The 15,245-nt window shown below is 44.5% G+C and overlaps 1 protein-coding gene across 1 annotated transcript in view; it reads left to right on the forward strand.

The window, feature by feature from the left end:
- LOC126234981 (uncharacterized) overlaps positions 1-15,245 on the forward strand; it is a 551,742-nt gene that overhangs the window by 163,080 nt on the left and 373,417 nt on the right. Inside the window, exon 3 of the mRNA XM_049943720.1 lies at positions 5,085-5,120. Within this exon, the coding sequence (XP_049799677.1) occupies positions 5,085-5,120 (36 nt within the window). The remainder of the gene's footprint in view (positions 1-5,084; positions 5,121-15,245) is intronic.

Here is a 15,245-nt window from a genome sequence, read left to right on the forward strand (position 1 = left end):
GCTTAATTCTCCGTGAACGGTTCACGACAGATCCTAACAGCTCCACTTCTGACAATCTCTCTTCCCTACTTTTCGAATTTAACACACATACTCCCGCATACGTTTCAGAACTGGCACCTACTTCCTTCCATGGGTGCTAGTATAGCAGGAGTGTTTCTGTCAAATTTGAAAAGCAGGGGTGAGACCGTCAGCAAGAAAGCTGAGAAGGTCAATTGGTAAGCTGATTACCAGAAAGACTCAGTTCTGAGCTAGATTTCCGACCTTGCACTCTCACATACGCACACGCACAAGCGTTGTTGATTCGGTGTATTCTCGAAATATTTACCACAAAATAATGAAATTTTCCACTTGTGTGAAGTTACGTGATTAGATTTCTAACTATAAACATCAGAGAATGCAGTTTTTAACGCAGTCTCGAACAAACTGACAGACAATAACGCTTCACTTTGAGGAATACATGCCGAATTTTGTTACAGAGAAGGAAAATATTTCGTTAACTGCACTGAATCCACAACAGATACATAAAAAAAATGTCGTGCCTAACTGAACTGTCTGCCAGATGGTCTCTAACCAGGGCTTCTTCCTTTAGGCGGACAATTACATTGTTCTAGGCCTATCTCTTCACTCTCTTATAGCGCATGGGGGAAACTTAATTTGCTCAGTAACATAAATTATCGGACAGGTAGAAAAGGAAGTACTAAATCAAAACTACAATCATTTCTCCTGAACAGCTCCTCATATTCTATGGTCGAATTTTTATTTAAAATTGGTATCCTACAAAAATCTATTCTTTAAATGTAGACGCATGATCAGAAGTAAGTCTGTATATTAATACTAACGCTGTCATGCGTAAATCTGTACTATACTGGCTGATTACACATTACTTCGATAAAAGAATTGTTAAAGTTATTGATGAAATACCTAACTAAGTAAATAACTAACCAACCTCGGAAATCGTTTGTATAAATTTACCGTGTGTATAAATCATCAGAACGTGTGAACTATAGAGAAGGATGGGTACTATACAATACATCGAAAAACGAAGAATGGAAGACCAAGATGGAAGCGCTTAGGTTAGGAAGGGTGTAACGCAAGGATGCGGTCTTTCACCACTAATGTTCAATCTACATACCGTAGAAGCATCGACGTCATTGAAATTCATAGTGGAAGAATATCAATTATGTGATTCGCTGGCGACATTGCTATCCTCATTGGGGAAGAATTGCAGGACCTGTTAAACAGGAAAAAAAGTCTGACGACCACACACTTTGGACTGGGAGTAAATCGAAGAAAGACGAAACTAATGAGGCGTGACAGAAATTAGAATAGCAATAAATTTAACAGCAGAATTTGGAGGGAAGTAGGTGAAGGATTTCTACATTGGTCGCAAAGTAGCAGATGAAAATGGTTCAAATGTCTCTGAGCACTATGGGACTTAACATCTGAGGTCATCAGTCCCCTAACCAACCTAAGGACATCACACACAACCATGCCCGAGGCAGGATTCGAGCCTGCGACTAGTGGTCGCGCGGTTCCGGACTGAAGCGCCTAGAATCGCTCGGTCATAGCGGCCGGAAGCAGATGAACGACGAAGCAAGGACATAAAACCAGAATACTTCAAGGACATTCCTGGCGAAAAGAAGTTATCTACTATTGAACACTGGTCTCGACTTCCATGAAAATTTCTGAGGATGTACGTTTAGAACACAGCATTGAATAAAGCAGTGAATAATGGACTGTGGGAAAACGAGAAAAGTAGCGAATCCAAACGTTCGAGATGCAGTGCTACAGGAGAATATTGAAAATTACGTGGACTGATAAGACAAGGAGTGAGGAGGTTCTCCTGAGAATTGTTCAGGAAAGTAATTTAAGGAAACCACTAACGAGCAGAAGGGACCGGTCGATAGGACAAGGGTTAAGGCATCAGGGATTAACGTCCACGATACTAGGGGGAGTCGTAGAGGGTAAAAGCTGTAGAGCTTTGGAATACATCCAATGTGGGCAGGTAAGCAGATACACCTTTCGTCCCATAGATCCATTTTTAATAGCTGCTGAAGGATGTTGAACATATAATACAAACAAAAATACCTTCCTTCCACAGATCCTAAGTGAAATGGTCCCCAAAGAAGTACTTTCATTCTCACACTATGTCCAGCTGAAGATTTTGGAATTTTGTTACATGCGGCTGCTTTTCATTTTCTTTGTTTGTAATTGAAGACGACCTTTGGCAGCCACTCGGATCCGCTACTCTCTATTAACACCGTTGGAAGTTGTCAGCGTCTCGTCACAACCATCAGTTGGTGTCAGGGTCTGGGTGTTAACTGTCGTCAAATCGCGTGTCTCTGGTGCTTCTTCAAAAGCTGCAACCACACTTTCTACTTGTGTTCCTTCTGTTCCAGTATTTGATTGACTAGAACCAATTAGTTAACCATCACCTTCCGTTTATTGCGAGTCAGTCGTTGTAGTATCTAACATTGTTTCCAAATCTTTTTCAGTGTTAACATTTTTTACTAAATCACGTGTAATAACTGAACTGGCAATGCTCATTTCCTGTAACAATACCCATGGCCTCATATGGTGAACATCTGACCCGTTCATGATAAGTCCTATGTTTCCTTCCTTGCACAAACCTTCAGACCATTTTGACGTGAGTGTTCGGCCGCCATGACCTATAGCAGTGTGGTTCTCCTGTAATATGTGAAACAGTTTAGCAAAACAAACGTAATAACGAATTTCTTCTTTCCCAGCAGACACCAGTGCAATGGGTTTCTCTTTGTTCACTACAGACTTCAGAAGTGATACGTTGTTCTGAACAGTTTTTTTTCCATTGTCAACGTTTTTTTTTTTTTGCGTTTTTCACTTCACTCAACAAAATATTATATTGCTCAGTAGCTACATAAAACTTGTTGTGCTGCTTCTTCTGACTGACTGATTCACATAAAAGTTCATAAAATCTGTTAAGCATAAAATCACCTATTCTGATGCAAAACTGCACGAGAAACCCCACCAATAAAACGAATCACAAAGACGACACATACTGCACCTTCGAAGAAAAAAAAAATTGCCAAAATAAACATGTCTGGACCTACACGGCGGAGCTGAGACCTTTCGATTCAACTTTTTATCAGTTTCCATGGGTTAACCCTGAGATGTACAAACGTCACTTGGTAAAAGTTCGAAATCTAAGCATATAATAAGAAATTTCGAACTGTCACCAAACCACGATGGTAAATATTAGGTTTCTCCGGTAAATTGTAGGATTTACCAATCACCTTACTTTTACGGTAATATGTATTGGTATTACGAAGATAAGAACGTCTGCGAGGAATGGGGGCGGGGAAAACAGGTCAACAGTCCTTCCAAAAATTACTGCGGCGATGTTGGCATTATATTTAACTGTTCGTGAAATATAGCCGCCTATTTTCTTTTACTTATTATGTATGACAGCAATACAAAGAGGAATTCTCCCATGACACGAGGGTGAAGACATCACATCGCCATTATAAGCCAGAAACATGCTTTCCATCAGTCTTCTGGATGGTTTGATGCGACTTACCACGAATTCCGCTGCTGTGCCAACTCATCGAGTAGTGTTTGGAAGGAGTGTCCATACGACAATTTGTAGGGGGGAGGGGGGGGGGGGACAGGAGATCGGGCTTGGAGAATTTTTTTATATTTTGGAAGAAAAATGGCCACTTCAAAGTACCCAAAGACCTGTGAGCTAGGGCACGGGGGGGGGGGGGGGGGGGGGGGGTTTCCCTTGTTCCATGATAGGGGTGCCCTTGGTACTTGCTCCGTATACCCTCCTCAGTTATTTGTTGGATATATTCCTGTTTCTGTCTCCCCTTACAGTTTTTACCCTCCACAGTTCCCTTTAGCATCACCCAAGTTATTCCCTGATGTAACATATGTGGTATCATTCTTCCCTTCTCATCAGTGTTCTCCATATGTTCCTCTCCTCGCCGATTCTGTGGACATCATTTCCCATCTCAACAGTCCACATGATATTCACCATTCTGAAATACCACACCTGAAACGCTTCCATTCTCTTACTTTCCGATGTTTTCACAGTTGGTTTGAAGTGAATCGAGGGCTGTGAAAATAGTCCGTGACTCACTCACAATCAAACCTACGCTCCACCCGCACATTCTCAGAAATTTCTTCCTCAAATTAAGGCCACCATGCATAGTACTAGTATTTATAGAAAACTGTCGTGGAAATCCCACGGTAAGGATCTTGTTCAAAGACTTACTGCTGCCATTTTTACCATTCGATCGGTATCTGAAGTGAGTGACCTTTCGACACGAAAATTAGTCTACTTTTCTTACTTTCATTCCATTACGTCGTATGGTATTATAGTTTTGGGGTAACTCTTCCCATTCTAGTAGAATAATTTTGGCTCAGAAATGGGCGATTCAGGCAATAAGTTGTGTAAGTTCGCGAACCTCTTGTCGACCCCTGTTAACTAGTCAGGGTATTCTGACATTGGCCTCTCAATATATATATTCCTTACTGTGATTTCTTGTTAACAATATTAGCTTATTCCCAAGAATATGCAGCTTTCAGTCACGTAAAACTCGGCAGAAATCAAACCTGCATCTGGATTGGACTTCCTTAACTCTTGTGCAGAAAGGTGTGCAGTATACTGCTGCATCCATTTTCAATTAGCTACCACAAGAATTCAAAAATCTTTCGAATCGAAATTGAAGAGTTTCCTCATGGGTCAGTCCTATTCTGTAGAGGAGTTACTTGAAAAATTAAGCTGATTTATATGTTATATTGTTTATTTCGTTTACTTAAACGTATGGCTTGACATTTTTGGGTTCATAAACATTTTATTTTTATCTGTTGTTAGTTTTACGCCCTAATTTCATATACTGACACGTTCCATGACCTTGGAGATTTGCTCCTCAATTTGGTCCTACGGAACTTGACGTGTAAATGAAATAAATAAGAGATGTACTGTTCTCCTCTAGAGTACTCCACAGTGTACGCCCGACTCAACGCCACACTGCTATGCCGCTCAGCCTGCTCAGAAATGGATCGTACTCAGAAGTTCATGAGACAATTTTATACCTTTACAGACGATACAACTGCACTGAAACGCGCGGAAGTAACACGTGAGTTTTACATATTATCAATGATATATTAAACCAGTTGGTTGTACTAAGAAGCTTGTGAAGTTGGACAGCAGCCGATCCTTTAGAATTCTCTTCAGCAAACTTTATTACTAGCTAAACCTTTTGTGGCTATTAGAAAATCATTGAAAATCTGTGTCGCTGAATAATGTACACCTTTCAGGACCAAAACGATGAATTGTAAATCTTTCTGAAAAGTATTCTTATTTTTAGTACAGATTCTATAAACTGAGCTGTTAGTTTGAAACAAGAGGTATTGTTTGTGCTTAATTTCGTTTAGAAATTCGAATAGTTGGAAGTATTGGTTAATACTCATGTTCCTTCAACATGTCTCTGCAGGACATTCCTGAAATCACGCTACAAATAATTCGTACTACACAATTTTTTACTTAAAAAAATCTGCTTAACTTCTCGAGTTACCCCAAATGTAATTGCCTGTGGCATGCTTAACTTTTTTATTCTTAATCAACCATCCCCGACAATATCCGCACTGCAAACAAAGATTTATTTAGCCGCTTCAGAAGTTCTATGGTGTGCCCTTCCATCTTAAAGTATTACCACGTTATGATCAAAAAAATTTAATCTGTTCCATCTGATTGTCGTCATACTTCAAACATTTATTTAGTGGAAACCTCTTAAACGTTCTTAACTGCAACTACGTGTTTTTCTGAAATTTAGTGATACATAATTGGCTAGAAACCATCAATTAATGTTCATTAAAATGTCATTAACTGATCTTTATAAAAGCAGACTTTATATTTTGATTGCATGGCCGAATCACATTGTGGCGGGGGCAGGTTACTCTCACTAACCTTTTTGAACAATCTGTCCACTTACCCTAATAGGCATCACGTTGTCTGCCCCTTCACCCTGCTATGGTAGATACTGGTTTAGCCGACAAAAGGAACGTTGATGAAAATTATGAAAATTCAACTAAACACCTACCACGCAAAGACCAAGTAACTCCAACCCATGGGCAGTAGCTGAAAGTTAAACTATCGAGCGTTCTGGATACTTTCATGAATCATTTCAAAGAACGTCTAAACTTTCCTTCTAATTCGGTTTATTGTCTTTGAAACAAGGAAAAAGGCTTTGCCGGCAGGAGTGGCCGAGCGGTTCTAGGCGCTACAGTCCGGAACCGTGCGACCGCTACGGTCGCAGGTTAGAATCCTGCCTCGGGTATCGATGTGTGTGATGTCCTTAGGTTAGTTAGGTTTAAGTAGTTCTAAGTTCTAGGGGACTGATGACCTGAGAAGTTAAGTCCCATAGTGCTCAGAGCCATTTGAACCATTTGAAAAAGGCTTTCAAGTCCGTATTTAATATTCCGACACTAATTATGCAATGGCATTGACCGTCAGTTAAAGGCTCACACCCAAAAGCAGCCAAAAGATATTTAGTTCGACCTGGTATTTTCAACGTCCTAAACAGCCACTGACCCACGACTACTTGCGAGTTGACAGTCAGTCGTTCAGTGGTCTTCTTGTACAGAAGTGCTCGCCATAACGTCTTATAATTTACACGAAACATGCCACGTGGAGTTAATGTACGACTCGAAATGTTCATATTCGAAATCTCCTAAAATAAACCACTCACAAAGCTGAAACTTTCACAAAATACCCAACACTATAGTCGCTTTTCGTCAGTCACAACGAGAACCGATCAAACGCGCAAATTCCTTCATTTTTGTACAAATTTGATCAGTGCGATTTAATATACAGCGGGTTTACCAGGAGATGGCTCCAGAGCGACTATCGCGACTAGTACATCTGAGGCACAAACCCCTACCCAAAAGCGCGGGAAATGTGGAATTCCTATTGGCTAGTATGTTCAGCAGCCAATCAGATCATCTCGAGCACTCCTCTACTCACGGTATTTCTAATGTCTCCCAATCAGATCATACGTAATTTAGACTAGAAATCTCGTAATTCCGAAACTAAGTAAAATTTAGTTAAAACAAAATAAGATACCTTTCCACAAAATATATTGCTAATAAATTTAACACCCAACGCCTCTTCTGGCTGCCCTTTACAAAATCAAGCTCACTCCGACATAAGTCACAAATTCCCCTACTGTACAGCTACTTTGTCGCGCTTACGTTTACATAGTTCTAATAAAATATCACGTTCTCACTTTCAGTATGTCCTCCATTCACTCTGTCTCTCCAAAACACTCACACAACCAAAAGACAATGAAATAATTATTTTCAAATGCACTGTTAATTACGTCAGAAATCTGTGGCAATGAAACTAAAGAAAATGCCAGAACATTAGAGTATATGGACTTATCATTTTGGTTTTAGTTTCAGTTGATACTATACGTCAATACATTCCACTCCCTAACTCAGTTTCACTGTGCCAGCACTGTTGTGTGTTTTAGGTAAAAAATATATCTCCGAAAATATTGAAATTTTAGCAGTATGGTTCTATTATACACAGACTTTGGTAAATTAAGTATAGCCCAGCCGTGCCAGCGTCAGAACCAACGTCACTCCAACCGGCTCCGCGGCAAGCTACGCTTTCAATGAAAGTTAACGACTCGTAATAATTTGCTACATAACATCACGATGTTACGAAAAGTATTGAATATCTCAACAAGTGCACCTGAAAAGGGAACTTTTTTGTAATCCGTTTACAAGAACGTTGTACCCGTATTCATGGCATTTAAAGTTTCATCAGTCACGTAACCAGAAGCTCACATCGAACAGGACAGAGGAAACTGGGTACTTTTCTATTTATTTACCTAGCTAGAACACAGATATTCAACATCTTTACTAAATTTTACGTGAACCAGATATCTGAATACACTACTGCCCATTAAAATTACTTCACCATGAAGATGACGTACTACAGACGCGAAATTTAACTGACAGGAAGAAGATGCTGTGATATGCAAATGATTAGCTTTCCAGAGCATTCACACAAGGTTGGCGCGGGTGGCGACACCTACAACGTGCTGACATGAGGAAAGTTTCCAACCGATTTCTCATACACAAACAGCAGTTGCCTAGTGAAACGTTGTTGTGATGCCTCATGTAAGGAGGAGAAATGCGTACCATCACGTTTCCGACTTTGATAAGGGTCGGATAAGAGCCTATCGCGATTGCAGTTTATCGTATCGCGACATTGCTGCTCACGTTGGTCGAGATCCAATAACTGTTAGCTGAATATGGAATCGGTGGGTTCAGGAGGGTAATACGGAACGCCGTGCTGGATCCCAATGGCCTCGTATGTATCACTAGCAGTCGAGATGACAGGCATCTTATCGGCATGGCTGTAACGGATCGTGCAGCCACGTCTCTATCCTTGAGCCAACAGATGGGGACGTTTGCAAGACAACAACCATCTGCACGAACAGTTAGACGACGTTTGCAGCAACATGGACTATCAGCTCGGAGACCATGGCTGCGGTTACCCTTGACGCTGCATCACAGACAGGAGCACCTGTGATGGTGTACTCAACGACGAACCTGGGTACACGAATGGCAAAACGTCATTTTTTCGGATGAATCCAGGTTCTGTTTACAGCATCATGATGGTCGAATCCGTGTTTGGCGACATCGCGGTGAATGCACATAGGAAGCGTGTATTCATAATCGCCATATTGGCGTATCACCCGGCGAGATGGTATAGGGTGCCATTGGTTACACTTCTCGGTCACCTCTTGTCGCATTGACGGCACTTCGAACAGTGAACGTTACGTTTCAGATGTGTTACGACCCCTCTACCCTTCATTCGATCCCTGCGAAACCCTACATTTCAGCAGGATAATGCACGACCGCATGTTGCAGGTCCTTTACAGGCCTTTCTGGATACAGAAAATGTTCGACTGCTGCCCTGGCCAGCACATTCTCCACATCTCTCACCAATTGAAAACGTCTGGTCAATGGTGGCCGAGCAACTGGCTCGCCACAATACGCCAGTCACTATTCTTGATGAACTGTGGTATCGTGTTGAAGCTGCATGGGCAGCTGTACCTGTACACGCCATTCAAGTTCTGTTTAACTCAATGCCTAAGCGTATCAAGGCCGTTATTACGGCCGGAGGTGGTTGTTCTGGGTACTGATTTCTCAGGATCTATGCACCTAAATCGCGTGAAAATGTAATCGCATGTCAGTTCTAGTAAATATATTTGTCCAATGAATATCCGTTTATGATATGCATTTCTTCTTGGTGTAGCAATTTTAATGGCCATTAGTGTATTAGTCATACAGTGATTCCGAAATTCCTTTAAAGCTCCGTAATTGAAAAAGAACATCACACCTTCATTACACATGTGAACGAAGCTTTCAAACGCTTGTGACGTTAACGAGAGAAGAGAAAGCTTTATTCGTCTCCAGAATTGTAGATTTTGTATATTTTTATACTATAGCAGTAAACTTGTTTGGTGTTGGCCTGCTTGTATTCCAGATCTTGAAGCAAAGTGTCAGTATATTATTTGTTAAATACACCATTTCTTGGATGACCTTGACTGTATCCCATTGCGTCTATCAGTCCTTCCGGATCATCATTATTGATTGCTCTCGTCGCTCCTTGATACTGGAACCCGACGTTTACTACACTCCTGGAAATTGAAATAAGAACACCGTGAATTCATTGTCCCAGGAAGGGGAAACTTTATTGACACATTCCTGGGGTCAGATACATCACATGATCACACTGACAGAACCACAGGCACATAGACACAGGCAACAGAGCATGCACAATGTCGGCACTAGTACAGTGTATAGCCACCTTTCGCAGCAATGCAGGCTGCTATTCTCCCATCGAGACGATCGTAGAGATGCTGGATGTAGTCCTGTGGAACGGCTTGCCATGCCATTTGCACCTGGCGCCTCAGTTGGACCAGCGTTCGTGCTGGACGTGCAGACCGCGTGAGACGACGCTTCATCTAGTCCCAAACATGCTCAATGGGGGACAGATCCGGAGATCTTGCTGGCCAGGGTAGTTGACTTACACCTTCTAGAGCACGTTGGGTGGCATGGGATACATGCGGACGTGCATTGTCCTGTTGGAACAGCAAGTTCCCTTGCCGGTCTAGGAATGTTAGAACGATGGGTTCGATGACGGTTTGGATGTACCGTGCACTATTCAGTGTCCCCTCGACGATCACCAGTGGTGTACGGCCAGTGTAGGAGATCGCTCCCCACACCATGATGCCGGGTGTTGGCCCTGTGTGCCTCGGTCGTATGCAGTCCTTATTGTGGCGCTCACCTGCACGGCGCCAAACACGCATACGACCATCATTGGCACCAAGGCAGAAGCGACTCTCATCGCTGAAGACGACACGTCTCCATTCGTCCCTCCATTCACACCACTGGAGGCGGGCTGCACGATGTTGGGGCGTGAGCGGAAGACGGCCTAACGGTGTGCGGGACCGTAGCCCAGCTTCATGGAGACGGTTGCGAATGGTCCTCGCCGATACCCCAGGAGCAACAGTGTCCCTAATTTGCTGGGAAGTGGCGGTGCGGTCCCCTACGGCACTGCGTAGGATCCTACGGTCTTGGCGTGCATCCGTGCGTCGCTGCGGTCCGGTCCCAGGTCGACGGGCACGTGCACCTTCCGCCGAGCACTGGCGACAACATCGATGTACTGTGGAGACCTCACGCCCCACGTGTTGAGCAATTCGGCGGTACGTCCACCCGGCCTCCCGCATGCCCACTATACGCCCTCGCTCAAAGTCCGTCAACTGCACATACGGTTCACGTCCACGCTGTCGCGGCATGCTACCAGTGTTAGACTGCGATGGAGCTCCGTATGCCACGGCAAACTGGCTGACACTGACGGCGGCGGTGCACAAATGCTGCGCAGCTAGCGCCATTCGACGGCCAACACCGCGGTTCCTGGTGTGTCCGCTGTGCCGTGCGTGTGATCATTGCTTGTACAGCCCTCTCGCAGTGTCCGGAGCAAGTATGGTGGGTCTGACACACCGGTGTCAATGTGTTTTTTTTCCATATCCAGGAGTGTATTTTGTATGAGTTTACTGCTTGCGTAAGTTTTACTACGGCAACAGGTCATTAACAGCTGGAGACATGGGCCCCAGCTTGTGACTAGGGGCAGTGAAAGAGAGAGTATCTAGCGGCGTCCAGTGTGTGTCTAGCAAGCTATCTTGCGCCTGCACGCATATGCGTGTGCCTCACGCGTTGTTCTTCCAGCGGCTTTCGCAGAGATTTGCTTCACCTCTAAGGAACGTTCTGCGAGGTTCTCTCTCTTCTTCACAGGCCTCTTCCACTTTCGCTGAGGTTAACGACGCGAGAGCCGACACGTGATAGGTTGACATGGCCCTTAGAGACAGCACTCTGTGAAAGTAACTTTAAAGATTTAAAAGCATTTTATTACTAACGCTGACATTTGGCGTGTTGGAGAAAGCCGAAATTACACTGACACGAGTGGAGAAGATTGGACGGCAGCTAGCAGTGCAATAAAGTGCTCCGCGTAGCTGTGGACACCTGTCATTAATCAGTAGCGTATTGACAGAAATTCAATTCTCCGTTCGGGGTGGGAGGGTTTATACAGATTCCAGTAACAATGAGCTGGCACAGCGGTAAGAACACTATATCTAATTCAGGAGATACGGGGTTGAAAACTGGTAGAGTATCCAGATTTAGGTTTCTGTAAATAACAACAGACTTTCATCAAAAGCGGGTCCAGCTCCGAACTTCGGCCTCCATTGTCAGTGCTATCGCTGCCGAGTGCGGGCTTTACTGTACGGGAACGCTTTTCCGTGCCTGACTAAATTGAAGTCCACTCTCTTGAACCCTTATTTCAATGGTCTCTTCAATCACGCAATCATAGGAGAATGAAGATGGCTAAATATTTTTGAGTCGTTGTAACCGACAGCACGGCGTAGCATGTGATAGGCGGGAAGAGCGACCATTGGCGAGTTACGTGACAATCTTGAGTTGGTCGTCCTATCTGCTAAGTGACCTGTTTGCAAGTTTCGACGCTGTGCCTTCTTTATCAGGGTACCACTGAAGGACTCAATGAACCTGATAGGAAAGAAATTCTAAATCAACGTGACGAGACTCAGTTTGTGCTCACTTCAACGTACTTTCAATCGGATACTATCGCCGTGGGATGTTCTCTGTTGTCGGTTGTTGCGGATTTGCTCTTGGAGGATTTTTAGGAAAAGACCTTGGAACAAGCCCAACTAAAATGAACTTGTTGCTACCGTTACGTGAAAGACAAGTTTGTCGTTTAGTCACTTGGATGGGATGGGTTAAGTGTCTTTCTCCAACACCTCAACTCACTGCATCCCCAGATACAGTTTACCATGGAGGTGGAACAAAGTCTTGACGCCCTGGTGAAACGGAAACCAGAAGGGAAGTTGTTACACAGTGTGTACAGAAAACCTATAAGCACAGACCTGTATCTACTTGCCTGAAGTACGTAGTCACAGCTCCGAGCGCGAAAATTTTTACGCACTCTTGTTCACATGGCGCGGTTCATCTGTGAACAAGACACACTTCCATCCGCGCTCAGGCACCTCGAAATGACATTCCGAAGAAATTGATACAGCAGTAAGCAAGGAAGGCGTATGTTTAAACAGAATGTAGCTAGGCAACACGAGGAAGAAAAAGAAGAGCACAAATCACCAGATTGCATCCCATTTGTCGGCCATATCCCCAGAGAAATCGGTAGGATGTGGGAGCGACATAACGCCAAATGTATTTTTTGTTCACCACCATAAAAGTTGACACTACTGGGCACAGTGAAAGATGATCTAGGCCCTTGCACTCCAGAAGTTACAAAGTCGCTTGCCAGTGTGGCAAAGTATACGTACCGCAGAAGAGAGGTACCGTGGACATACACGCCGCACTGAATTATGAAAGACCGCGAAGTCAACCGCGGCCGACCACACCAAACAACTGACCGTCGTATGGAGTACTAAAACGCCAGAATGCTTAGGCCATCTTCCTCCTTCAGGCATTGCGTGATACAGAGGCCCAAGTGTGGTCGAGGATCGTCTAATTAAGAAGGATAGCGGCCTACAACTGAGTCAGTGTGGAACCCTGTACAGAGTCTAGAAAAGAAATGCGTTCCCGCGCAGAGTGTCTGGAGTTGGGCGCGGCCACCCCGCACCACCGCACCTCATCAGCTGCAGCGGGCGGACGGATAGCAACAGGAGCGGAGAGATGGAGAGGGTGACCGCCATCATACACAGGACGCCGACAGCAGCGGAGCAGCAGTCATCAGAGACTACCTGAAGATGGCAGGAGTCTGTTTGCCGAAGTGTCGTTAATTGCCGGCCGGGGTGGCCGAGCGGTTCTAGGCCCTACAGTCTGGAACCGCGCGACCGCTACGGTCGCAGGTTCGAATCCTGCCTCGGGCATGGAGGTGTGTGCTGTCCTTAGGTTAGTTAGCTTTAAGTAGTTCTAAGTTCTAGGGGACTGATGAACTCAGAAATCAAGTCCCATAGTGCTCAGAGCCATTTGAACCATTTTTTGTCGTTAATTATGACGTGGTCTGGCCGAACACACGAGAATTCGACAACTTTGTGTTTGCTGCGTAATGTCGTCGGCTTCTCAGGAAGAGACGTACCATCGGCGACTTGGACCAGCGTCATGTTATTGATAGTCGGCATGTCATTAACATAAATTGTGCGTAACATCGACGAGAAGACAGGAACTTCTGGTATTCCTGCTCGTAGAGTTTCTGCGTCTGATCTTTTTGCCTCGATTTTAACAATCGTTGTCCTTCCTAGAAAGCTGGCGATGAGCTCGATGCAGCATAGTAGTATTGTAGTTCGTTCATGTATCTTCCCTACGAAGTTCACTTGGCAAACGTTATCATATGCTTTATCTACGTCTAGAAACAAGGCTGCGGATGGAAAAGATGAAGGTGCTAGTTACGTGTTTCATCTGCCTCAGTAGTTGGGACTTCCGCAGAGACCTTCTGCTGAAAGTCGAACTCTGTGACAGTTTCATCTTTGACAATATGTTCTTGGATTCGTTGATTACTACCCCAAGCACCGTGCATAGAATGTTCAGAAGGAAAATTTGGAAATTTGTGGTAATGACTATGGTCCCAAACTGCTGAGGTCAGCGGTCCATAGGCTTACACGCTAATTAAACTAACTTATGCTAAGGACCTCGAACCTCCGACGGGAGGAGCCGTACGAACCCCGCAAGACGCCTCAGACCGCACGGCTACCACGCGCGGCTGTTCAGAAGGCTTATTTGCCAATGGTTTTCCGATCGTGAGAGGTCTTTTTGTTAGTTTGGGGTATGGCCAGTACTTGTTAACTTCCATTATGTTGGGAAGCAGCGTTTCAGTATATTGCTGCTACGAATTCTGGCTGCCCGCATCTCCGCGTGCGCCGCATTGTAGAGAGGCGCGAAATGATGCAATGCCCGAAGAGATTTTGGGATTGTAGCTGGTCGCCGTAGACTTGACTCGACGGTAATCCGACTGGGACGCCTGCCAGCCATCCTCAGGTGAGCCATCGAAAACTGACGAAGACGTTCTCCGCTCCGCCTTACATAGCGTGCTGATAGTACTGCACGCGCCAGAGTCACGGTGACAGGAGGACCACACGGCCCGTCGGCAGCGCCCTCGCTGGTAAAACTGCAAGGTTTAACTGTCTTCGGCGTTGCCCCTCGCCGCAGTCACGGGAGTACCCTAGCGACTTCGTCTGGAGCAAATGTCGGAGATAACAGGATTCTACGCATTATCCAACTGGTAGCCGTTGTCACGGTTCATTAGATTTTCCACGATGCGTATTTCAGCAAATTATTTTATAAAAAAAAGTTCTTGCTGTGCCCAAAATTAACGTTTTCTCATACTCTATTGAAAGTCCTTTGGAGCTAAATTGTTCCGAAATTGCAGAAAGCTGGGTTGCAGAAGGCAAGTACAGTGTTTCTCCTGTGCAACGTTCTTCCACTGCGCGTGTTGTTTGTCCCACACTGAAGAGCCAAAGAAGCTGGTGCACATGCCTAATATCGGGTAGGGCCCCTACGAGCACGCATATGTGCCGCAACACGACGTGGCAGCGACTCGACTAATACCTGTAGTAGTGCTGGAGGGAACTGACACCATAAATCCTGCAGGGTCAATAAATCCGTAAGAGTACGAGGGGGTAGAGATCTCTTCTGAATAGCACATTTCAAGC

The sequence above is a fragment of the Schistocerca nitens genome, chromosome 2, assembly GCF_023898315.1.
Source record: "Schistocerca nitens isolate TAMUIC-IGC-003100 chromosome 2, iqSchNite1.1, whole genome shotgun sequence".
In the NCBI taxonomy this organism is placed as follows: Eukaryota; Metazoa; Arthropoda; class Insecta; order Orthoptera; family Acrididae; genus Schistocerca; species Schistocerca nitens.